Here is a 22,990-nt window from a genome sequence, read left to right on the forward strand (position 1 = left end):
AAAAAAAAAAAAAAAAAAGAGGATGGAGCTGCCACTCCTGCTTTCCTGGGAAAGAGCCCAGTACTTCTAGCACCAGACATAATGTGCAGAGTCACCTCCTATCTCCAAAGAGACACACCCTGAAGATATCCAACAAGGAAACTCTCCCCTCATGGGATTGAGAGAACCCCAGAACTGCAGAATGGAGGTTGCTTTTTCAGAAACCCCAGGGACATGCCAATGGCAGTCTTATCACATGAGTCCTCTCTTTCTCCATAGGTCAAAGGAGCCCTGGAATATGGAATCACAAGTGACGACATCTTCTGGCTGAAGGAGTCTCCTGGGAAAACGTAAGGCCTGGGGTATGTCATGCTGGTGTATCTGCTTTCTTCTCCTCCTGGAGCCAGAAGGTCGTTCTCTAAAAGAAGGAAAGACAGCCCTTTGTAGACCCCACGTCCCATGACTGTCTCGAAGGCGATAACATGAGGGTTACAGATAGAGTCGGCTGTTCATGATACAGGGCAGTGGCTGTCAGCAGCATCCCCTGTGGCTTGGTATAGCAGATCATCTCCTCTCATGTCTGCTTTGTGCATTGAGCATGCTCCAAGCTATGGCCAGGTGTGGAGGTGAGAACACATGTGCTAAATATGCCAGCCTGCCCAGAGCTCTTCTATTCTTGGATACTGGATGCAGCCAGCTCCCGTGTTGTACAGACTTCCTGCTTGCAGGGACCCGAGTGGCCACGAGAGGGCGGCAGAGGCTTGCTTGATAGCTGTTCAATGCCCTTGTGCATTTTCAAGCAAACACTAGTGGAAAACAGTAACCCAGTGGTGAGCTGGCATGTGCACTTGAATGTGTGCATGTGCACATATGTATGCTTGCAAATATGCGTACATGTAGGTGTAAGTGGTGTGTATGTTGGAGAGGTGTGAGGATTTAATGTATATGTATGAACTGGATTTATTTCAGAGAGCGCAGATTTCTAATTTCTATGTGTTGGAGCATATGAAAGACACTGCCCCTAAACCCATGGCACTTGGGATTGAACCTAGGGCTTCGCTAATGCTAGGCAAGTACTCTGTCTTGGAATCTATATTCCTAGCTCCAAGCTCCTTTGTTGTTGTTGTCTTGGGACAGGGTCTCTGTGTAATCCTGGCTGTCCTGGAGTTTGCTATGTAAACCACACTGACCTCAAACTCACAGAGCTCTACCTGCCTCTGTCTCCCAAGTTCTAAGATTAAAGGTGTGAGCACCTCATCATGCCTAGCTGTCAAGATCCTTAAAAACAGGGCTGGAGAGATGGCTCTGCAGTTAAGAGCACTGACTGCCCTTCCAGAAGTCCTGAGTTCAATTCCCAGCAACCACATGGTGGCTCACAACCATCTGTAATGGGATTCAATGCCCTCTACTGCTGTGGCTGAAGACAGCTACGAGTGTATTCATATAAATAAATAAAATAAATAAATAAAAAGACCCTTAAAAACAAACAAAAACAAACAAAAAAAGAAAACCAAAAACTTATTATTGCATATGTGTGTGTATGTGTGTGTGTGTGTGTGTGCGTGCATGTGTGTGCATGTGTGCATGCATGGGTGTGCGGGTGTGTGTGTGTGCATGTGTATGCATGTGTGTATGTATGTGTGTGTGTGCATGTGCGTGTGTGTGTGTGTGTGTGTGCCACAGTGCATTTGCAGATGTCAGAAGATAATGTGGAATCTGATTGTCTCTTCTACCTTTGTATGGATTCTGTGGACTGAGCTCAGGTCTCCAGGTTTGCACAGGTAGTGCTTTTGCTCTTGCACTGGGCCAGCTCATCTGGCCCACACTGTTTGTTTATCTGTTTAGTGTGGGGCTGTGCATGTGGAGCCCAGAGGACCACTCACAGGAGTTGATGTTCTTCTACCCTGTGGGTTCAGAGGTCAAGATTGGGTTGTTGAGCTGGTTGTTAGCATCTTTACCTGCTGAGCCATGTCACTGGCCCAGCTTCTTTCTTTTGAGACAGGGGCTCATATAGCTTAGACTGGCTTTGAACTCAGTGTAGACAAAAATGACCTTGCACTTCTGATCCTTCTGTCTGTACCAACTGGCTTCTGGAATTATAGGCATGCTCCATCATGCTTGGCTGCTTTTTCCTTAAAAAAAAAAAAAACAAAAAACTCCGGGCGGTGGTGGCGCATGCCTTTAATCCCAGCGCTTGGGAGGCAGAGGCAGGCGGATTTCTGAGTTTGATGCCAGCCTGGTCTACAAAGTGAGTTCCAGGACTGCCAGGACTGCCAGGGCTATATAGAGAAACTCTGTCTTGAAAAGCCAAAAAAAAAAAAATTATTGCTTTATTTATTTATACATACACATACACTTATGGTATGACACACATGTACATGTTAGAGAACAACTTCAAGAATCGGTTCTGTCCTTCCATCATGTGGATTCTGTCCTTCCATCATGTGGGTTCTGTCCTTCCATCATGTGGGTTCTGGGGATAGAACTTGGCTTGGCAGCATGCGCCTTTACCTGTGAACCAGCTGCCTGGCCCTTCCTTCTTTTTTTTTTTTTTACAGCTGAGACATAACACACCAGCATCTCACATTTTGTTTATCTACTCATCCATGGACAGGCAGGGTGAACTGCATCGCCATGAAGTGGATACATGGATGTTGACCTGAATCCCACTCTCCACTCTCTTGAGTCTAACAGTGGAATTGTTGTCCTGGAAGGGAATTATGCTTTTCAGACTTCCTTCAGTAGTTCAGTACTGTGTTTCCACTAGTGGTCTTCCCACTGGTAGTCTTCCCACTGATGGTCTTCTCACTGGTGGTCTTTCCAGTGGTGGTGTTCTCACTGGTGGTGTTCTCACTGGTGGTGTTCCCACTGGTGGTGGGTGTTCCCACTGGTGGTGTTCCCACTGGTGGTGTTCTCACTGGTGGTCTTCCCACTGGTGGTGTTCCCACTGGTGGTGTTCTCACTGGTGGTATTCCCACTGGTGGTGTTCTCACTGATGGTGTTCTTACTGGTGGTGTTCCCACTGGTGGTGTTCCCACTGGTGGTGTTCTCACTGGTGGTGTTCCCACTGGTGGTGTTCTCACTGGTGGTGTTCCCACTGGTGGTGTTCTCACTGGTGGTGTTCTTACTGGTGGTCTTCCCACTGGTGGTGTTCCCACTGGTGGTCTTCCCAGTGGTGGTGTTCTCACTGGTGGTGTTCCCACTGGTGGTGTTCCCACTGGTGTGTTCTCACTGGTGGTACACCAGGGTCCATGTTACTGCACCTTCACATTTGAAGAACAGTGATCTTAGTGTACGTACACCTACTAAGGCAGTCTCTCCTAGAAGCAGAAAAGTTGAGTCCAAGGGCCTTTGCTGACAGACTGGCTGTCTTCTTGTCCCCTGTGCACTGCTGCCGGTTTCCCCCTCATTCCCATAACATGGGCATTGACAGCTTTTTTTTTTTTTTTAAGACACAGAATGGAATGTCCCTCTTCTCATTCCCAATGCGTGACTGTCACGGTTGCCCATAGTCCCTCCCTCACACTGAGGCTGAGTTCTTATTGACGCATGATGACTTCCACTGGATCACCAGACTGTGATTTGCCTTGTTTGTTTGTTTGTTGAGACAGGGTTTCTCTGTGCAGCTCATGTCCTGGAATTCACTCTGTAGATGGGGTTGTTCTCTGTCTCCTGAGTGATGAGATTAAAGGTGTGTGACACCACTGCCCAACCTGTGAATTGCCTTTTGTAAAGAGATTATGTATCTGTATGAGTGGTTTTGTCTTGTCTGTATGTCTGTGTACTACATAATGCCTGATACCCATGGAGGTCAGAAGAGGGCACCAGTCCCCCTGGAACTGGAGTTATGGGTGATTATAAGCCACCCTGTGGGTGCTGGGAATCCAACCCAAGTCCTCTCTGCAAGCGCCTCAAGTACTCTAGAACACTGAGCCATCTCTCCAGCCCCTGCCTTTTGTCTTCTGACTTTTTTGAATATTTATGCATTTACTTAGGTTTTTTTTAAAATTACTTTTATTTTTTTACAGTCCAGTCATTGCCCCTCCCAGTTTTTTATTTGTTTGTTTGTTTGTTTTAGACAGCCTCACAATGGAGTATAGTTGATCTGGAACTTACTATGCTGCCCAGATTGACCTCACATTTGTGATTCTCCTGCTTCAGCTTGCCGAAAGTGTAGTGCCACTACCTCTACTTCTCAAATTCTTCTTATTTTTTAAATTTATTTTCAGAACTGAGGACAAAAGCCAGGCCCTTACACATTCTATGGAAATGTTCTACCACTGAGAGGCAACCCCACCCAAAGTTTTAATTTTTATGTCAGCAATTAGCATTGTCTTTTAGACCATAATAATTCCTAGGTGTGGAGAGATCTGGACTTGACCCAGGGCTTTATACCAGGAAACAGGCCCTCTCCTACTGAGCTCCAGCCTCAACCCCTTGTCTGTTTTTCTAGCTTTGTCTGTCTGCTAGGTTGAACATACTTTGATTCCATGGGTCACCTTTTCATGTATTTCCTAGCCTCCTCTGAAATTCAGAGTGTCTCTGTGTGGATAACACTGTGGTCCTTAGCCTTGTATCTGGCTGGGTCCCCCCTCCCCTCATCTCTTCTTTATCTTCCAGCTGGTTCAAATATCAGAGATGGTCCTGTATTGCACACCATAAAGATTCTTTGTAACTTATAGATGTACAAATGGTTTCTTTCCCCTTTAGATGTAACCTAAATCTCTCTTTGCTCTTAATGGCTTTTAGATTTATTACATGTTCAGAAGGGCCTGTCCCGCCTCCAGCATGGCTTTTGGTTTGGTTTGGTTGTCACCTCTGGCTGGATGTTTTTTTATGTTTGGGGCCTGGTTGCCCTTGCCTGTGGAGTTGGATTGCCACAGTGCCTGCATCACCCTCGGCCTGTCTGCAAGCAGCAATGCTGCTCATAGCTGCTAAGCCTGCCTCACTCACCTCTGTTTCCTTTGCCCTGATTGTTTGGGTGCCTCTCACTCTGCTGCCTTTCCATAATGCTCTGTGCTGGACCCTCCATGAGCAACCCTGGAGATGCAGTGGTCCTGGAGGCTAGCCTTCCCTGCCCCTCTCTTGTCTAGTCTGATCCCCTTCCTGGGCTCAAGTTGTTCTGGCTCTGAAGGCCATGTCTAAAGCTATGTCTCCAAAGGCCGGAATTTTCTGAGTTCTATTCAGGCCCATTTCTGGGAAGCTGACCTAATGCTATGCAACAGTACAGCCCAGCAATAAAGCACCCCCAACTCCCGTCCCCAGTAGCTTAGGGGTGGGACCTCTTCCCTGTGACTATGCGCTGGGGGCAGCTGGCTCAGCTGGTAAGATATGACCACAGGTATTTTAGTCAGGAACAAAACTGCAATGTTTATTTTCTTCAGGAAAAAAACATTTAGAGTTTTTTGGTTTTTTTTTTTAAGCTCCTTCGTGTAGATGGAATCTAGGTATGTTATTGTTTAAGAAAAAAGTGTTTGTGGTGCATCAGTCACCCGTTTAGTTCTGAACATGATTTATGTGAGGAAATGGTTTTTTTTTTTTAAAATTAAGCTGGAGATATATCCCTGTACGATGCTTCTGTGAAAATGCGGCTTTGTCCGGGCTGTTAATGCAAGTTGTAACAGTGCGGCAGGGGAGGCAGTGTTTACATGTTACATTCCTCTGCGCAGTCAAAATAAGCCTGGAGGGTCTACAGTAGCATTTCTGTATTTTATCAGCTTGGGCTGGGGCAGAGGGGGAGGCCCTGCTCACACTTGGAGGGGCTGTTTCTGCTAGATTTATTTGCCTTATAAATATCCCCTGTGTTTATTTTAACTCGCCTTTAAAATGGAACTGAAATTAATATGGATCCCAGGGCTGTCCCTATGGCCCCGGGGTGCCTTCCAGAGCCGGGTGACACGTTGACATGGCTCATCTAGGAGGCCAGGTCAGCAGCCAAGGGTGCATGGCACCTCTGGGCTCGGGCCTGCCGTGAGCACTGTCTGCTGAATGATGCTTGCTAAGGGAGAACCATCTATATGGTATAGCTCCAGACCTTTGGTGGGATCCGCAGAACATTTAGCATGCTTTTTTTCTTTTGTTTACTTGGCGGGGCGGCAGCCAGGACTTATTTCCTACTGCCTGTATATGGGGAGTGGGGATTAACAGCACCTAGTCATAAGGGAAGCTGAGCTCAGCATGGTGATGACACCTATCTGGGCTCCCAGGATTACCTCCCACTGCCTTTGCCCCTGGGCATCAAATGAGGGGTCCCTTTCCTCCGAACATGACATCTGGGTCTCAGAGAACCCAGGGCTGGCCAGATGGCAGAGATGAGGCACTTATGTCTGAGCCCTGTCTGTAGGAGATGTGATAACCTTCACCCTGCAGCTGGGTGCTGGCCAAGGTGGCCACACCTGTCAGCTGATAGAGCAGCTGGCTAGAACCGGGGTGCTAGTGGCTTCATGGTGAGATGAAGCTATGGCCGCTGAGCTTGCAGAGGTAGCTTCAGACCCCCTGTCTTACCTTAGAGTGCTGAGGATGAGCGGTATGGGGCTCAGGGTAGGACTGCAAGTTGGCACCTGCCCAGCCTTGGTCACCCAACCACCAGTGTGTGTCAGGCCTGCTTTTTCAGTTGGAGGAGGGAGGCCAGAACACAGAGCCCCTCTGGGGAAAGCGGGTGGTGAGACAGTGGGTACTGTGGCAGGCACCACGGGCAGTGCAGGTGTGGAAGGTGACTGGTGCCCTGTGGTCCCACTGATAGAGCAAGGCCCTGGCGATGGGAGGATGAAGCTGTAAAGATGAGCTTGCTCCTTAACCCTGCGTTAGGGAGGTTGGACTTGGCATTGGGATTCATAGGCTTGAATCAGGGTGTGTAGTGACAAGGGAGTAGCAAGAGCTAGCCCTGCCTCTAACCCTGTAGATCAGGCTGTCTCTCTGCATCCCCACACGCCCAGGAAGCCTCTGTGCTCCATAGATTCTCAAGTCTGACTCCCAACTGACCAGGCCCAGCATTCTTGACCCTTCTTCTGTACTTTAGATACCCAAACCATGAACCAGGGTCCCCAGTCACCCCATTCGACATCCTGTTGCCTCCAGCAGGCTGACCAGTGAGTGAGCCCCTGGCTCAGCAGCTTCTCCCACACGGTACCTGAGACCCAGGGGCTGAGTCCCCTCCCACAGCTTCAGGTCCCCTTATATAGCGCCTGGGGCTGACCTCTTCCACTGCTGTCTGTGCCATTCAGAGTGTCCTGGTACTCACCAGCCACACTGTGTGCCCATGACACGCCAGCCACATTATGTGCCCATGACTGTTCACTCCCACGTGCTCTTGCCAACCTGAGGCTTTGTGTCTCTGGGCACTATGAAGCTGAGATGGTGTTTTGTGTTTTGAGATAGGGTTTCTAGTGCAGGCTAGTCTAGAATCTACTGTGCCACCCAAGCCAGCCTCAATTGCGTGTCAATCCCACCCCATCCGGTCTCGCTTTCCCGCATGCTGTGACTACAAGTGTGAGTCAGCAGCACTAGAGTGTTTTTATAATAGGCTCATTTAATGCTGTCGTCAGAGTTGGTCATGGAAGTAGCTTGGTTCTGACCCTCATAAAGTCAGGAAGCTGGCCAAGGTAATGTGTCCATTTTTTTCCCATCTTAAGCACAGGAGATGGGAAGGCATATTTTACCTAGAAGAGCCACTTAGAATCATGGCTGCATAGTATTCTCATTTTCTGCTTAGCTTCTGTTTCTATTTCGTGTGATAGTCTGGTGTAGCAGAAGGGAGAGCAGCCATCAGCCTAGGACTTGATTCTTAGCTTTTCTGCTTGTTTGTGTGTGTGGGGCAAGGGCCTTGGGTAGCTTCTACTACCCAGGGCTTGGGGGGGGGTGGGGGTTAGACCCCCCAGGGGTCGGGTGCTGCTGGCAGGTCGAGGCAGATCTGGAGCCAGCTCCACTGGGATGCAGGATTGTGGCATCTCCTCTCAAGTGCCGCTTTCATGGAGTGTCTGGAGCTCCACGGGTTTGACTGGTACTTCCTGGACTGGTAGTATTCCAGGGAGCCAGGTGCTCTTGTGAGGCTGTCACTTGTGTGGGTGAGCCTCCTGGAAAGATTAGGGTCCCGCAGGCTGAGAGGCAGACTGTAAGCCTAGCTTCGCAGGTCTGTGTTAATGCCCTTGTGTCTGCTTCCTCCTGCTTTCAATTCTGACAAGCAAGCCACCCTGTGATTAGACTAATCTCATGGTAGTCCTGCATCCATGGAGAATGCTGGCACACTAAGAGGCACAGAGACACCCCCCTGTGTCTCGTGCCCCCCCCCCATGCAAATGGAGTTCAAGTCTGCCAGGGTATAGGATAGTGACTACTGGTTGAGCAAAGATCTGGGCTCTGGTTTTTAAATGTTAAGTCCCGGGCTTCCAAACCACCCTTCAGACTTCCACCACTGCTGTCTCCAGGCTGCAGCTGCACTGGTCACTGTGCCTTTGTAGCTGGTCCTGGATGAGCATGGCCAGTAGAAGCCAACCTACAGCTGACAGCCTCTCTTTGGGAACTGACTCAAGATCTGGAAGCTTCATGTTTTGTCTCTGCTTTTTGTTTTTGTTTTTGTTTTTTTTTTAAAGGCAAGGTCCAGGCTGGCTTCAAACCTCACTGTGTAGCTCAAGTTGGCCTTGAATTTATGATCCTCCTACCTCCACTTCCTGAATGCTGGGATTATTGACATACATGGCCATTCCTAGAACCTCAGTCCTTGGAGTTCTTGTGTTCATCTTTCAAAGAATAAACAGTCCCATTAATTGGTCAATTAGAGGGAGAGGCGGAGTAAGAAAACCAATGCTGACTGTCATCATAGCTCATAAAACAAATGGCCCAAGGTCACTGTCCATTCAAGCAAGATGCCAGCTTTCGTAGAGATCTCAATGCACACTCTCAAGACTCCCCCACCCCCAGGAATGCGCCTGCCTGTGGGTGTCTATCTTTCCTGTGTGTGCTCTGGAGTTGGCAATTTGGACTTGGTAGCCTGAGGGCTGGAGGCACCTGGGAAATGATACCCCACCTCCTGTTATGGGGCCACCTCAGAAGGAGGTCTGTGGTGCTCATGATGCTCCGCTGGAGCAGATGGTGATCCCTGGCTGCCCGCCCACCCATCTCCTGCACCCAGCCTGCTTTGTGGGAGGCTAGAGCACACGTGGACTGCAGAAACAGAATCAGATCCAGGAGACTGCTTGCTTCATGCCCAGCAATGTGGTAGGAGGGCCTTGAAAGGGGGGTGGGAGCTACAGCTGGCTTGGGGAGCGTCTGAAGAGAGTTTGAGATAATAGAGAGGCCCAGTCATCAACAGAAGGGCTACACTGATGTTGCCCCACATGGATGGGGTCTCCATAGTTTGTTGGGAGGTGTGGGCTAGGTACTGCTTTTTAAGAAGTTGAGAGCAGAGACACTGCTTGTCGGATGCGCACAGACCTTCTTACATCCTACAGGTGAGACAGGATGATCAAAGCGGCTCAATTCTGTTTGCAGCTCAAGTAACTCATAGTTTCATATCTTAAGTGGCTCAGAGCTCTCACTGTATACATCAAATGCAAAAGTGTTAGGCTTTATACTTTGGAAAGCATCTCCTCTGTGTGGGCATGTGTAGGGATGTTTCCAGAGGCCTGGAAAGCACCTCTGTTCTCCTGGCCTACTGGGGATCACAGGATCCCCTGTCCATATTCATCACATGCTGAGTGGGGTTATATGACCAGCTGGGGCCATCTTGTCCTCAGCCAGTAAGTGTGGTTCTGTCCACAGCTTCTGTGCAGAGCCGCATGCCAGATGGTTCCCGCAGGGCACCTGCACAAGTATTCTGAGGGATCCGCCGCTTTTTGAAATGGAATTATATCATTAGTACTTGCCAGGATTAGTACTGACATCAGGCTTATCCATCCTTACATCACCTGCTCTTGTTCAAAGACTGAAGGGGTGATCTGACGAGCCCACCCACGTGCAGCCGCCCTGGCTGAGAATCCTCTTTTCCTTAGTCCTTTTGCATGAGTGTGCGCATATGTGCCTGTGTGTTTTCGTGGGTGTGCATATGAGAGAATGTGGGCAGGTGTGTGTGACTACATGTCTATGCCAGTGTGTTTATAGTGTGTATGTGCATGCAAAGGACTTTTCATGTTTGCATGTTTCTGTATGTGTACACATATGTGTATGTATGTGTGAATGCCTGTACACGTATGTGGAGTATGGAGCTGGCCACAAGAGAGCATTAAAATGACTATTTCTGGTGGATCACAGTGTCATGTCCTGGCTCGGGCAGGGAGGCAGGGGGATGATCTCTCAGCCCTGGACCCAGGTGTTGTAGGGTTAGGCAGATAGTCATGGGCCCTGGTCATAGCTTCTGCTTCCCATAAACCCCTGTCGCCATTCTGGTCCTCTCGGTGTCCTGAGTCATCCCTGCTTCCATCCTGGCTCAAGAGGTTCTGAGGAGCCTAAGACAAGAGTCACCTGTGCTCAGAAAGAAATTGTGTGCTTCTGAGGGACATCTTTCAACATGTCTCCCAGGGCCTGGGTCTGCCCAGGCTCTTCACAAGACAGGTGTCATTTATCACTGACCATGTACTCCTTCAGCACCAGGCAATTTGCTGGTCCAGTCGCACTGTTTGTCGTGTTGTGTTTCATAGCTGTAGCTGTTGGGAAGTGGGTTCTGTACCTCAGTATCACCTGTCTGCTTCCACTCTCATTGGCTTATGAGTACCTGGTATGAAGGCTGTGGGGCTCATCTTTGTCCCAGCCTTGGAACAACAGCATGTGGCCTTGCTGGTACTCACTTAGTGTGCTCTCTGCTGGTTTTCTCTGCAGGTTGGTGGTTGGAGCCAGTTGTATCCTTTGCCAAAGTGCAGATGGCCATCTTCAGGAAGGATGCTTGCCCCTTTCCCTTCTCGCTCCCAGAAGAGACTTTGCTTTCCTGTGTGGGGACTCAGCTGGACCTGTTAGGAGGGGCTTGGGCCCAGGGAACTGTTTGAGTCTGACCTTTGAAGACTACCACTTCCTGAGCCTCACACTAAGCCGGCTGGGGCAGCTGGAGAGGGCTGTAAGGCGGTCAGGAAGGCTGTGATGAGCATCTCCCTGGAGAGCAGCCCTGATCTGACCTCATTCCTTCGGGAGAAGCAGTCAGATCAGGAAGGGTCAAGAGGGGAATCCTGAGGGGCTTGGGGTCAGGACAGGATGTGGGAGGGAAGATGAAAGCCCCAACTGGAGTCTCAGGCTGAACATAGGAGCACAGGCCACAGGCAGTGCTCTGTGGCTCTACCCACAAGGCTCTTCTCCCGGGGTCTGGCTAGCAGCTCGCCACTGAATCTCCACCCTCTCTCCTGGAGGCTGAGATAAAACACCAGAGCCAGATGGAAGCCCCATGGAGGCATAAACCTATCTGGCCTGTGGGTGCTATTGGGAGAGCTTGAAGCTGGGGCTGGCAGCTTTATGCCCTTGACGCCTGGGGTTAGGGGATCTCGGTAGCTTTTATCAGAGGCCTTTTCTGGTGCTAAGCAGGGACACGGGACCCTGGGCTGTTAGAGCAGGCCCCAGGGTCTTTTGCCCCTCAGTTCCCTCTCACAGTCAGTTAGGATGCCTTAGCCTGCTGCTGAAGATGTGGCCCTAGAGTGTGCTGGCTTCCTCACTGGGATTGGACTGGATACCACTGTCATGATGCGCAGCATCCCTCTCCGAGGCTTTGACCAGGTAGTGCCCAGGAGCCCCTACTCCTATCTGGGCTCTGCTTCTCCTATGAGGCCATACACTTGTTTGGCTACCTTACCCTGCCCCAAGCAGGTGTAGGTATGGCCTTGGGGAGAGGCCTAAATCCTCAGAAACAGTTCCTTAAAAGCCAGGAATCTTGGCACCAGCCTATATTCCTGGCACTTGAGAGGCTGAGGCAGAGAGATCATCTGAGTCCAAGAGTGGAAGCTAGCCTGAGCTGCATTTCAAGCCCTATCGCCCCAAATAAGCCGTTCGTTAAAACTAAGTTTGAGGTTATGACTGAGATGTCAAATATTCTGTGTCCTCTACCAATGATAGTTCAGTCCCAGTCATGTTAAACTCTGGTTACAGAAGCCTATTAAGTCACCTGAAGATAGAATGAACTGGAACCATGGTCCCATGACTCCTGGCCCCATCACCCTACCCCATCAATGTCTTTCCATCTCATGTAGCTGAGTGTGTAGCTTCATCCTAAAGCTCTGCCACCATAGCTGAAGGTGTACATACCAAGTCCCTCTACAGGGACACAACATCTGGAGGGTCTCTGAGTATCCTGCTGCCAGGGGATATGTTGGCAGCCGACAGGGTACAGATGTAAAGGGACCTTTAGAGATAATGGCTGCAGTCTCAGGCCATGTGGTAACAGACCCACCAGGTACTGAACAGCCCCGTGATTCCCCTTAGAGACCTGCCTGTCTGAGTCCATCAGGCATCTGCTGGCATGTAGAGTGGTAGGCAGCTAATGAGGCAGGTCCTTTGTTTGGACAAATTGAGATGTGGTCCCTGATATAAAGGGCTCCTCCTACACATAGTCCAGCGTGAATGAACCATCTTGCGAGGCAGATGCCACAGGATTTAAATGGTGATTTCTGTGTCCTTTAAGAAGCTGTGTCTAGTCTGTACTGTTGGCCTGGGAACTGGCCTCAGCTGCAGCTAGGCTGGGGAGACATGGGACCCTTGGGCAAGGAGGTGGTTGCAACACCTTTGCCAGTCCCCAGTCTGGGCCTGCACTGCTGTCTCTGCATTTCTTGGGAATCAGAGTCTTCTGACAGCCTCCCACCCCCAACCCCCAGCCTCCTGAGGGCAGTGAGCGGGTGTTGGTGACAGTTGGTGGGGACTGGGTGGGGAGTGGAAAGCCGTCTAGATGAAATGAGGCATGATCCCATGGGATCTGGATCCCGTGACCCAGAGAGGAGGCTGAAGGCTGAATAGGTCCTCACAGCACTCTTGGGGTCTGAGAGCCAAGAGGTAGCTGAGAGCTCCTCTGGCAAGGGGACCCAGAGGTGGGGGTAGTGGGCACCCTGCCTTCTTCTCTGGGCAGAACCCTTTTGGGACCCCACCAAAGCATTGAGAGCAAGGCGGAGGTTGGGGCCTCTCAGTGCCTGTTGCCAATAGTGACCTAATCCTTGTGGTGTCTCTTTGTGCTTTGCAGCAAATGTCATCTTTGGTCACAGAGCACATGGAGTCACATGGCACCCGGTTCCTGAAAGGCTGTGTCCCCTCCCTCATCAGAAAACTCCCAACTAACCAATTGCAGGCCACTTGGAAGGATCATGCTTCTGGCAAGGAGGGCACAGACACGTTTGACACTGTCCTGTGGGCCATAGGTAAGGATGCAGCAAGCCACACACACACTGTCTCTAGCTCAAGAAAGCCACATTTCCTTGGAAGAAGGGTCTTCACCTCCTGGATCCTCCATTATGCTGGCTCCTAAGCAGGTTGGTCACTGCCTGGTACACCTTGCAGGCTACTGTGGAAGCTTATGGACAAACTGTCCACACCTGGCTGTCCCAGACATACTGTCCTTCTATTTCTTTTCCCATTGCCATATGATTCTCTGGAAATGCAAATCACAGAAGAGATTTGTTAGTGCCATCATTTAGCAAAGGTATGTGAGGCCTTTTATAACCCTTCACAGATTGTTTATAAGGCTTCAATATAAAACCTAGAGACTCCCTCTAGGGCTTAAACATTGATAGATTTATCTTTAATGAATTAGATGTTTGCTTTATTAACATTGTAAATTCAAGCTAGGTTTGTTTGTTTGTTTGTTTCTTCACTTTGAGGCAGCGTCTCACATAGCCCAAGATAACCTCACACTCCTTATGTACCCAAGGATGAACTTGAACTCCTGATCTTCCTGTCTCTGCTTCCCAAGTACTGGGATTATAGGTGTGCACCACCATGTCTGATTTAAGCCAGTTGTTTTTCTCATGAAAATGTTATGTAGTGCTGGGTGGTAGTGGCGCACGCCTTTAATCCCAGCACTTGGGAGGCAGAGGCAGGCAGATTTCTGAGTTCAAGGCCAGCCTGGTCTACAAAGTGAGTTCCAGGACAGCCAGGGCTATACAGAGAAACCCTGTCTCGAAAAACAAAAACAAGAACAAAAACAAACAAAAAAAAGAAATTGTGGTCATGTATAATATAGACTGTTCTATTTTAATTACTTGGTGTCTAGCTCAGTGGCATTAAGGGTGTTCACACTACTGTGCAGTCACCACCACCGTCTGTTTGCAGAGCGTTGTCCTGCTCTGACATCCCTTACTTACAGCATACCAGCTTCCTCCTGCCCAGGCCCACCACTCCACTTTCTATCTTAATTTATTGACTCCAGGAACTCATAAATGGACTCATACAGCATTTACCTTTTTGTTCCTGGCCTGAGTCACTTATCATAATGTCCTCAAGGTTTATCCGTGTGCTAGCATGTGTCATAATTTCCTTCCTCTTCAAGGCTGAACAGTTTTGTTTGTCCATCCAGCTGTTGATGGACATGCAAGCTGCTTTCACCTTTTCGTTATTGTCAGTGATATTGCAGTGAATGCAAGTGTCCACAGGCCAGCTGTTCAGATACAGGCCAGAGGCCGTGGGTCTTTACCAGGGGCTTGCCTAGCATGGCCCAGGCCCAGGGCTTCACACCAGCACGTGTGCCTTGGCTGTTGCTACACAGCCCTGCTCTCATCCTTCTCCTTTCCATGAATGGTAGGCCCAGTTTTTCATGGGGTGAAGGCCTAGCAGGTGAGGCTATATACTTAGCTGACTACTATTACTTAGCTTTGCTAGATATATGGCCTCCCTAGGTAGATCCTACTAGGGAGAAGGAGGGGGTAGCCAGGGGAATGCCTCTGGGGCCTGGGTCTAGTGAAGAAGGTTGTGGAGGCTCAACCAGAAGTCAATGGGGAGAACAGAAATCCAAGATGCCATTCCTGTCACGGGCACTGTGGCCACAGTGATTGGGGTCCCCATGGAGCACCATGGTCCTCATTGGTGAGGGTAACGTTCACAGAGCGTTTTCCCATGTGAACATCCCTGCCTGCCTCCGTGTGAGTGCGTTCTAGTTCGGGCCTCTATTTTTCCCAGCACACTGACAGAGGGAATGCCTGGAACAATAGAGACTGATCTCACCGCTTTGTCCCAGAATATTTGGGTCTCTGGGGTCTGCCTGATGTGAGCCAGGGGTCAGAACTAGATCACCTTCAGATGCCTCTTTGGCTCCATCTCAATGAGGCAGGTGGTCTCTAGGTGTACCAGAGGAGTTTGGGGCACAGTAGGCCCCAGACTGGGGCTTCCTAAGGAACAGGGCTGTATCACAGAGCAATGTGCTTCTGGATAAACTTTTCCCTTCGTTGTTCAAATGTGTAGAAATCAGAATGAGAGCCATGCAGCAGCGGTGCACTAAGAAGACAGAGCGAGGCAGATTTGTTTGAGTTCGAGGCCAGCCTGGTCTATAGACTGAGTTCCAGGACTGCCAGGGCTACATGCTGAAACCCTGTCTTGAAAAATGGAAAAAGAAAATGAAGTTGAATCCAGAGGAGATGGACCCGTGGGTCATACAGAGACACAGGAGAGGGGTGTGAGTGTGCATCTGAGTGCCCCAGCATCTCCTTAGCCAAAGTGACCACTCGCCAAAGAGAATGTTCTTAGTCACATTGTGAAAATTAATTTTTAAATAAGTTCATTACGAACAGTACAAAAGATTAGGTGACATCTTAGACCTTAAAGTGTCTGGTTTATCTTAAACCTCTGTTTTGTGGGTTTTTTGCTTTTTTGTTTTTTGAGATAGGGTTTCTCTGTGTATCTCTGGTTGTCCTGGAGCTCACAGAAATCCTCCTGCCTCTGCCTCCTGTGTGCTGGGATTAAGAGTGTTCACAGCAGTGCACCACCACTGCCTGGCTGTGTTAGACCTTTCTAAGCAGTGAGGAGACAGCTGTGTTCTTGCCCCACCTCAAGGCTCTCTGTAGCTCCCTGAGGGTACACAGAACCGTCTTTGTTGTTTTGCTTGTTTGATTTGGTTTTTGAGACAGGGCCTCTCTACATACACGTAGTCCAGGCTGATTGGAACTCACAAGGTAGCCCAAGCTAGCCTCAAACTTGTCTTTCTGCTTCAGTCTCCAAAGCCCTGGACCCTCCAGGGTGATGCACCACGTCCACCCCTTGTCTCGTTGTGGCCAGATGCTGTTGGACAGCTGTGGCTCGTGGAGTAGGGTCTATGCCTTTGCAAAGCCTCGGTCCCCTGGCTTCCAGGGGGGTTCCCATCAGGCAGAGCCTCTGTCTCTCCCCTGCTGGGAATCTGTTCTACTTTTTGTATGTTCAAAAAGAGTATCCCCCAGACAGGCTGCAGGGGTGATTGATGCTGTGGGTAGAAGCTTTTCCAAGTCCTTGGCCTCTGACCCTTCTTCCCCAGGGCTGTGGCAGTGGCGGCAGCGGTTTCTGGCACGCCTTCTGGGTGGTGGGGCTGGCGCTCGGGCATGTGCTGACTTCGCCACCCCCATCTGAGCCAGGTTTTGTAAACATTCAGGAGCCACTTCCCATTTGAACAACTGGGAATGTTTTTTGCTGCTTGTACTGATAAAGCCTCTAACGAAGCATTATTTCTGCTTGCTGTGAGACGATGCACTCTGAGAGGTTCAAGTAAAACGGGGTGTGTGGGGGGGGGTATTGCACGGCTGGTACCTTAGACATCTCTGTGGATTGTGCTTTCCATCCAAGCAAGCAGCTGATACTGTCCCAACAAGCTGAACTTTGAGGGATATTTAATAAAAGGGATAGATGCCCTTCCAGCCTCAAATGACATCCATGGACAGAAGGCCCCAGACCTCACACCTGACTGGGTCCGTGTTCCGTAGGTGGTGAGAATGTGAGGTTGCAGCCCTGGCAAAGCGGTGCTGCACTCTGGAAGCCAAGAGGGACAGGCAGCCTTCTCCTCCACAGCCTTGATCTCCAGTGCTGGATTAAACACATTAGCAGTTAAAGCAGTTAATTGCTGTGCAGGGGCCCCTCATTGTTTGTCTCTGAATCACCCGCCCACACCAGGTGTCTCAGATAATAGACTGGGAACCTCAGCAAGGAGGATTTCCTGTCTGCAGATGTGCCGATTACAGCGCTGAGTGAAGACAGTCAGCCTGCACAGTCCAGGCAGGCGGGATCTGCGTCGCCTAGCCCGGAGTTAACCAGTTGTGGCCTGAATCGGTGCTGTCAGGGGAGCTGGCCCGAGACAGCCCCTGGCAGATGCCTGCTCAGAGGCTGATTGGGTTTTAAGGAAGGCATGTGGAGCCTCTGGGGAACAGCCTTAGAAACGGAACTAAGACTGACCTGTGCCTCTAGGCTGCCAGAGCACATCCAGTTTTCTGTCTCTGCCTAGGATAGTTGACAAGGCTGAGGTACATCCATTCCTGGGTCACAGGATTCCTTCCCAGCGTGTGGAACAGGGTCCTTGCTGCACCTACATAGTCCCTCTTATTGTAAGAGCTGGAGACAGCCCAGGGTGAGCTGTATAGTCTGGCTCTCCTTCCCTGCCCAGGACTATCTATTTGTATATATGTAGATTACATGCCCATACTACAGCCACAGCCGCACAGCCCTCCCCAGCACTGCACTGAGTGCCAGGCAGCAGGAGAATAAACAGAACCAAGCTCCTCAAGGCTGACATTGATCACCAGGAATGATCCAAGCTCAGCAAAAGGGAGGGGGCAGCTTTAGGCTGCCTAGGAGTTTTGAGGGGTGGCTTGGTCCCTAGGACTGGGTGCTGCATATAGCCTAGCCTGGAGTATCCCCACTGTAGTGGGACCCTCACAGCTGTAGATGGGCCTGAGCTATATTGAGTTGGAGCTATGACAGAAAAAGAGAGGGATAAAGAGAAGAAATGAGAGGAGGGATTCAGAAGTAGACATATTTAGCATGCTGGAAGGGCTGCTCTAAGTAAATGGGTTACTTTTCCCCAGAACTAAGTAAATGATTCAACAAATAAGGGAGCTGGCCTGGTGACTCTCACCTGTAAACCCTGTACTTTGGGGCAGAAAGGCTACCATGAATCCAAGGGGAACATGAGCTAGATGAGAGTTTGGGGCCAGCCTTGGCAACCCCACATATCACCCCCTCCAAAAATGAGTAAAAGGCTAGAGATGTAACTTAGTTGGTAGAGTGCTTGCCTTTCAAGCATAAACCCTTAGATTCAGGCCTCTGCTTTATATAAACTGGTATAAACAAGCACATTCCTGCAATCCCAGCACTGGGATTGGAGGTAGGAAAATCAGTTCAAAATCGTCCTCAGCTACATAGTAAGTTGCAGACCAGCGTGGTTTATACGAAACCCTTCCTACAAAAAGAACCCATGAACACAAATAAGGAAAAGGAAGATCAAGTTAAAAAACACACAGCCTCAATGGATCAGGCAAGCAATAGGCCAGGCTCAGCACATTTGAGTACCACCAGGGCCTCATGCATAAACCCCCTGCATAGGACAATTGCCTAGGCTCTCCACACAGTCCTTTGTGGCCCTCGGGCTGTCTCAAGGTCACAGTGTATGGACACCCCTCTGTCCAACCCTGTGTCACCTGGTGTGGTCCTATCAGTCTGGATCACAGCCCCTCATTTGCCCTCCCTATTCCTGCTGGCACTTAAATCTCACCTCATTTCACGGATTGCCCTTCCCTGGTGGGAACATGTGCTGTAGGCAGGCATGAAATTGGAGGGCATGCTCGTTTAACTAGCGTGGATCAGAGAGGCGCAGGGTGCCGCTTGTGGCCTTCCACCTGCACAGCCTTTATCCAGCAGAGTAGGTGGTAAAGGCTGATGGCTGTCTTAGGCATTTGGCCTGCCGCCCTCTCTAGTCACTCCTTGGGTCAATTATTAAGGAGGGATGGTGGCAGGCTGTGTGTGGGGGTGTGTGTGTGTGTGTGTGTGGTGTGGGGGTGTGTGTATGTGTGTGTGTGTGTGTGTGTGTGTATGTGTGTGTGTGTGTGGTGTGTGTGTGTGTGTGTGTGTGTGTGTGTGTGTGTGTTGGGGGATTGTTGTAGAAGAGTCAGCCAGAGGCTCCCTGCACAGTGCTCCTGGAGCAGATAGCCCGGGGCCTATTTACTCAGAGGAGGAAAAATGCATTTGAGCTCTCTCCTTGTAGAAGGAGTGGCAGAGCATCATGGATTGATTACATGTGAAGCTCTTAAAGGCAAGAAAGGCAACAAACAGGCAAAGGAAGGGATTGGCAGTTCATACAAACAAAACAAAACATACAAACAAAAAACAAGTGCTATTAAGAAATCGGAGGCAGAAAACAGTTTTATTATTCAGAGACGTGCAAATGAAAACAGCAGGAGAGGTGCTGTGCGAGGCCAGAGTGTTTAAGGCAAAGCCACAAGCCAGGAAACCCCATCCTTCCAGCTCGCTCCCTTCCTCTGAGTGTCAGCACTGACAAACCAATTGCACTTGGCATGGGATGGGCCAGGTCTCCTTCCTGGTAGAGCCCAGGCCGTAGAGCGCAGCGAGCAACAAATGTTCAAGAGTATGTTGCTGCCAGGAGGTGGTGGCGCACGCCTTTAATCCCAGCACTTGGGAGGCAGAGGCAGGCGAATTTCTGAGTTCGAGGCCAGCCTGGTCTACAGAGTGAGTTCCAGGACAGCCAGGGCTACACAGAGAAACCCTGTCTCAAAAACAAATAAACAAACAAACAAACAAACAAAAAGAGTATGTTGCTGCCACCACACTCTAGAGCTGAGGCGGTGGGTACAGCAGAGTCTGGAGAGGTGCAGAGCACAGTGCAGAGGGACAGACAGCCACCCTTCAGCATCGCCTGAGCACAGCTTTTGTGCTGCTGAGGACACGGCCCAGCATGTTGGTTTGCACCTTGCTTCTCATTTTGTGAGCATGTCACAGGGTCTAGAGTACCTAGAGCCAACTGCTTAGGTGGATGGTCGCTGGATTGTCTCCTGCACCTCTTTTCTACTTTCCTTGGGTTCCAGACCTGAGCTGAAGAGGCACCTACAACTCTGGTGGGCCCTCAGTCCAAGCAGGGAGATTGGACTCAGCTCTGATCACAAGGGAGAAAGCAGTGCTTGAGGGAACTGTGGGGCTATGTCCTAGGTCATGGGGCCCACCCTGCTCACTATGGTCTGTGCCCTGGCTTCAGAGTTTGTCTCAGCTTCAGTGAATGGCTCCACAATATAGGATGTCTGGTGAGGGAGGCTTCTCTGGCATCGGGGCCCACACCATCCTCATCTCAGTGTAACCATGGTCCTTCCTTCCCTTTTTCTACCATCCATTCCAGAAGCAGTAACAAACCACTTGCTGGCTGGGCAGTGGTGGTGCATGCCTTTAATCCCAGCACTTGGGAGGCAGAGGCAGGCAGATTTCTGAGTTCAAGGCCAGCCTGGTCTACAGAGTGAGTTCCAGGACAGCCAGGGTTACACAGAGGAGAAACCCTGTCTCAAAAAACCAAAACCAAAAGATTTATTTATTATTACAAATGAGTACACTGTAGCTGTCTTTGGACCACCAGAAGAGAGCATCAGATTTCATTAAGTGTAGCTGTAAGCCACCATGTGGTTGCTGGGATTTGAATTCATGACCTTCGGAAGAGCAGTCAGTGCTCTTGCCCGCTGAGCCATCTCAACAGCGCCCCTCAGCTAAGTTCTTTGCCATACTGAGTTTCTGCTCTCTCACAGCCAGCCAGACATTTGTTCCTCACACTGCAGAGTTGGCTTACATGCCAAATGTATATACACAACATGTCCTAAGAAATCTTGGCTTTGCAATAGACCATGAAGGGCACTTAGTTCCTCCCCTACTTCTTTCCTGGTACTACTTTCAGATGTATGTACAGTGTATCCCACCCAGCCTTCCTGGAAGATTATCCCAGTGCTAAAAAATTTCTCTGGTACAGTGGCACCAAGGCTGTTGTAATGCTATGGCAAGGTCTATGGAAATAAACCTGTTTAGAGGCACAGACCTGCTGTGCTCCAGTTGCCTGTAGCATTCAGGTAGTGAGTGTTGTATGCAGTTGTAGCCTGTACCACAGAGGTCTTCCTGTGAGGTAGTCTAGAGCATCTAGATTTGTGTAAGAATACTCGCTCTTTACACAATACCAAACAACTCAGTGACACATTTATCAGGATGTATCTCTGCCATTAAGTATCATTTAATTGTAGTTTTATTTCCATAAGGACCTTGGTACAGAGCTTCCTTGGCATCTGCAAGAGCAGTAGTTACCATAGTTACTACAAGGAACACAGAGAGATGCTCTTGGCCTCACAGGATCAGGTGGGCATATGTGTAGGAAGATCATGAACAATGTGGCCAGCATCAGGAGCAGCCTACCAGTGTTTCCCTTGGCAACTCCAGCTCCAGCAAGATTACCAGGAGGCAGTGAGTGCAGCAAGCTGGACCCAGCAGCTGGAGAAGGGACTCAGGGATTGAACCGCAGTCCCCTAAGCTACTGAGCCTTTACCTCCTCCTGTGTACTCCAGCCCTACCCAGAGGCCCAGCTCCTTCCTCTGATGTGGCCTCCCACTGCCTGAGTCTAGGCTGATCCCCATGGTGCCTGCCTGCCCACACCCAGTTCCTGTGGCTGAGTAGTGCCAAGAGGCTGGAGCCAGGCCCAAGCCAACTATAGCAGCCAGGCTTAGCCAAGTCTCTGTGTTTTGACTTCCCCATCCAGCATAACAGCTGGAGACTTAAAGATTCATCTGCCAGATGTTTAGAAGGGCACCACCCACTTCCTGGACATTGCAGACTGAAGTCTAGCTTATTCCAGATACCAAGAACTGTGGGAACTATGCCTTTGATGCCAAATCACCTCTGTCAGTGGGGAATTGTCTTGAGCTCCTGAGAGGCATAAGCGGTCTGGCTCTGGGGGACATACACCTGCTCAGGGGCTACAGTTATCTGAATTCAAGGCAAAGGGGACCTCCCCTGACTGCTGAGCTGTGATGAAGCTCACACGCTACCCTCCCTGAAGGTCCAGAACTGTGAGGAGCGTGAGGAGACAGATACACTGACACCAAGAGGAACAAGCCTTTCCTTTCCCTGTCCTGGACTTTGTACCCAAAAGCTGAAGCTGAAGGGTGGGCATGGTGCGGTTCACACACTGCCTGAAAACCCATTTGCTTTCAGCTGTGAGTGGTGTGCTGGACAGCTACAGGGGTGTGTAGGAGAGGGCAAGCTGAGACCCGTGCTCTGGAGACCTGGCTGCCAGCCTGACTTATTCAACACCGTTACCGGCTCCTGGTGAGGGGGTTACAAGTCTACTCTGAGGGTCTGGGCAGGGCATGAATTTGCTTGTTCTCCCTGTTGGCTCCAGTCAGTGTGCTCCTTGCATGGCACATGCTGCAGGCTATCCTGGTGAATTCCGGAAACACAGGGCCTAGTCTGTCCATGCAGGTAGATAGCCTGTTGGTGGGAGGCGAGACTTGGAGCCTCCCTGGAGGAGGCTTGCAGGGGAGACAGGGAGGATCAAATACTTTACAAGAGTCCTGGCATTTGGGAAAGAGTAAGAGTGCCCTCCCAGTAAAGAACATGTGAGGAAGTGCCAGCCAGTTAGCTCACACGGGGCCCGCACGGACCCAGATACCCCACAATTTATACAAATAGGAGAGCCACTTCCCTGGGGTCACCCCAGACAGTGATGTCTTCCCTTAAGACGTGCTGCCTTTTGGGGGGACTCTTATATCATGCTTTGCTGTGTTTTTGCAGCTTGATGGAGCCTGGCTCCCTCAGTGGTTAGGAGGCCTTGGATAGCCCAGGCTGAAACAAGGGCCACTCCAGGGCTCTTTGTGCTTCAAGACTTTTTTTGTGGTCAAAACTATATATTTTGGAAGAGAAGAAACCATGACTTTCCTGTAAAAATTTGACACTACAGGATGTTAACAGTCCTCTTGGAATGGGGCATAGATATCTATGTGAGTTCCACGTTAAGAGAGAATCCACACCATGGAAACATGAGCATCTCCTGTCTCCTCAGAGCATCTGCAGATCCTGTGCATCTGAGGGTCTCCACAGCTCTGGACTCACTGAGGGTACATATGTTCTTATTAGA

General features: G+C 50.0%; 1 protein-coding gene across 4 annotated transcripts in view; it reads left to right on the forward strand.

Annotated features, from left to right (window-relative positions):
* The window catches only part of Txnrd2 (thioredoxin reductase 2), a 50,950-nt gene that overhangs the window by 13,569 nt on the left and 14,391 nt on the right, over positions 1–22,990 (forward strand). For all 4 annotated transcript variants that reach the window (XM_031363363.1, XM_031363365.1, XM_031363364.1 and 1 more), the window contains exons 8-11: positions 259–329; positions 10,789–10,808; positions 11,576–11,667; positions 13,118–13,292. In XM_031363363.1, coding sequence (XP_031219223.1) covers positions 259–329; positions 10,789–10,808; positions 11,576–11,667; positions 13,118–13,292 — 358 coding nt within the window. The remainder of the gene's footprint in view (positions 1–258; positions 330–10,788; positions 10,809–11,575; positions 11,668–13,117; positions 13,293–22,990) is intronic.

The sequence above is a fragment of the Mastomys coucha genome, unplaced genomic scaffold (assembly GCF_008632895.1).
Source record: "Mastomys coucha isolate ucsf_1 unplaced genomic scaffold, UCSF_Mcou_1 pScaffold12, whole genome shotgun sequence".
In the NCBI taxonomy this organism is placed as follows: domain Eukaryota; kingdom Metazoa; phylum Chordata; class Mammalia; order Rodentia; family Muridae; genus Mastomys; species Mastomys coucha.